This window comes from Sphaeroforma arctica, assembly GCF_001186125.1.
Source record: "Sphaeroforma arctica JP610 unplaced genomic scaffold supercont1.391, whole genome shotgun sequence".
NCBI lineage: Eukaryota > Ichthyosporea > Ichthyophonida > Sphaeroforma > Sphaeroforma arctica.
Window position 1 is genome coordinate 56,900 of NW_014040167.1, and position 3,057 is coordinate 59,956.

Genomic DNA, 3,057 nt, shown 5'->3' on the forward strand with positions numbered 1-3,057 from the left:
GTATGGTGTATGTAGATGTACGTATGCATGCATGCATGCCGTGTGCATCAAGTTCCTGTGTACACGTGTGTAAGTTACAGCAGATCACGTGGCAGTTGAGGGGTTGGTACCCGATGGCGTGCTACTGTCCATGCACCTGTCCCTTCCCACAAGAGGACTCACATACGTGGGTCCTAATGCACCACAAAACCCCGCAACCCCGCAACCCTAAAGCATCCACACCCATGCATGGCAAGACACACCCACACGTACCTAATTCACACACAACTACCAAGCACAGGGGGACATACCCTCACCCCCCCCCAGCCCCACCCACACGTACCTGCAGATCTCCAAACAAGCCCGCATGCAATGGAACTCGCCCATGAGCCGCAGAAACGGATACACAGCCAATGGATCACGCATGCACATGAGATCAACGTATTGCGCGTACAGCGCAGCGAACGCCGAGGCCATGGCGCGGGATTTGGCTTCGTCAGCGTACACGCCGCTGCTACCACTGAAGACGTCTACGTAGACACCGTACAACAGAGACTCCTACCATCGTAAACAGAAGGGCGTAGGTATGGGTGAGCGTGTATGTGTATTTGTATGTGAATGTGCATGTGCATGTGTGAGTGCATGTGTATGTGTACGTGTACGTGTATGTGGAGTATTTGTATGTGTGTCTTGCTATGGATTTGCGTGCCGACGTACGCCGTTCCAGCCGAGTACATGCTGCGCAACAGCGTGTACGAGCATGTCAGTTCACATAGAAACAGTTTGTCTCTGCTCATGTGTAGAGTGCATCGATATCCATGGACATAGCAACAGGACAGACAACAACGCAGAGCAGTCTCAGGACTGTGGGGGAAGGGAACTATACATAACTATGCAAACATGAAGTCATCTCTGATATACATACATGAACTCTCATCTCTGATAAAAAACAATCCTTATAGTATCCTCCCCAATCTGCCAGACCCTACTCAACCACACCCCCACCCACACGCCAATACACCACGTCACACCTTTCGCTGGACATCCTCATCGTCCGCAAAGTAGGTCTCCACAGCAAGTACGATCTCGTCCAAAGGTATCTCCATGGTAACCATCATCAGCTTTAGAACGGCTATCCTGTGCTTCCGCTCCAACAGCCCCACACAGTGCCGCAGAACATACGAACGCACCATCGTGGCATGCGCTACGATATGCAGTGCGCGGGTGTGTATGTGGGTGGCCGGGGTACTCGGCGTACCCACAATATCCCTACCTATCATATTGCTACCCACATTATCTGCGCCCTGCGCTTGTGTCTGTGTGCCTGTTGTGCTACCCGGTAATGTTGCGTGAGTCTGGTAACTTGCCCTATGGGCATACACACTTGTTGTATCCGTGGATATGCCTACCTCCCCATCCGTGTCTATGTCTACCTCCACCCTCTCACCTGTATCTGCCTGCCTGTCCGTGTGAACCTGTGTGTGTATGTGTGTGTGTGCGGAGTGTGGGGTATCAGGACCATCTGGGCTGTGGCGGGGTAGGGTAGTGGTAGTTACACCTTCCCCTCCATTGTAACCTGTATTCGTGTATGTTTCTGATCTCCTCTCACTATGTGACACATTTACGGTCGGCGAGGTACCCAAGCGCCCCTCTGAGTCATCCACTTCGATATTAGTCCGCCTAGGGCTCGTGCTCCGCTCAGAATCCTCCCCTCCACTCGTGTCGGTCAGTATGGTAACTTGACTATAGTCCACATTCCCAGCGTTGTTGGTCCGCCCTTTTGATACAGTGCCCAACACACCCGTGACCCACAGTTTCGCAATCACTTCCAGCAGAAGCTCTTGACGTTGCTTGTCCAATCGGTAGCAGTCCAACACCTATAGGTAAGGAGTATAGGGTGTTACACATACACAATGACTTTGCGACACTACATAATATATATACATATACATATATATATAACGACACTACATGATATATATATATATAGCGACACTACATGATATATATATATATATATATATTTATATAAAATTTATATATATACATATATATATATATATATATATATATATATCTTGCGGGCGACTGTTGTGTGATGTGTATCGTAGTGCGCCCATGTGAAAAGGCGTAGTGATTGGGTATAACATGGACAAATACTCTACCACTAGAAGGCTACATACAAGGCACATGCGAAGTAATGGCCGTCAGATAAGGTAGTGAGTACTTGCGTAGGGCTCAAGCAATTATACTTTCGCATGTCATGTACATGTATTTATAGAAACATTCAATGAATCACATATACATCATTTGAGCGTGTACGTATGTATGCTTAACATATAGCTACACATCCACTATACATATGGGCATATAAACTAAGTTCATCTACATACGTACTGTATAGTACACTTACCATGGAGTCTGAGAACGGATTGCTATCATACAAGCTGATACAACAGGAAGAGCAGGAGTGTCTTATGCGTGCAATCTATGAGTTATATGTTTAAGAGTGTCTTAAGCGTACATACTATGAGTTATATGTGTAAGAGTGTCTTATGCGTGCATACTATGAGTTATATGTGTAAGAGTGTCATATGCGTGCATACTATGAGTTATATGTGTAAGAGTGTCTTATGCGTACATACTATGAGTTATATATGTAAGAGTGTCTGATGCGTGCATACTTGCAAGAGTTTACTAAGCGTGCATACTATGAGTTATATGTGTAAGAGTGTCTTATGCGTGCATACTATGAGTTATATGTGTAAGAGTGTCTTATGCGTGCATACTATGAGTTATATGTGTAAGAGTGTCTTATGCGTGCATACTATGAGTTATATATGTAAGAGTGTCTGATGCGTGCATACTATGAGTTATATGTGTAAGAGTGTCTTATGCGTGCATACTATGAGTTATATATGTAAGAGTGTCTTATGCGTGCATACTATGAGTTATATATGTAAGAGTGTCTTATGCGTGCATACTATGAGTTATATATGTAAGAGTGTCTGATGCGTGCATACTATGAGTTATATGTGTAAGAGTGTCTTATGCGTGCATACTATGAGTTATATATGT

The 3,057-nt window shown here is 45.3% G+C and overlaps 1 protein-coding gene across 1 annotated transcript in view; it reads right to left on the reverse strand.

Annotated features, from left to right (window-relative positions):
- The window catches only part of SARC_05844 (hypothetical protein), a gene marked incomplete at its 5' end in the record, with an annotated part of 7,652 nt that extends 5,481 nt beyond the window's left edge, over window positions 1–2,171 (reverse strand). The window contains 3 exons of the mRNA XM_014300282.1: window positions 323–537; window positions 1,011–1,856; window positions 2,163–2,171. Coding sequence (XP_014155757.1) covers window positions 323–537; window positions 1,011–1,856; window positions 2,163–2,171 — 1,070 coding nt within the window. The remainder of the gene's footprint in view (window positions 1–322; window positions 538–1,010; window positions 1,857–2,162) is intronic.
- Between the last annotated feature and the right edge of the window lie 886 nt (window positions 2,172–3,057).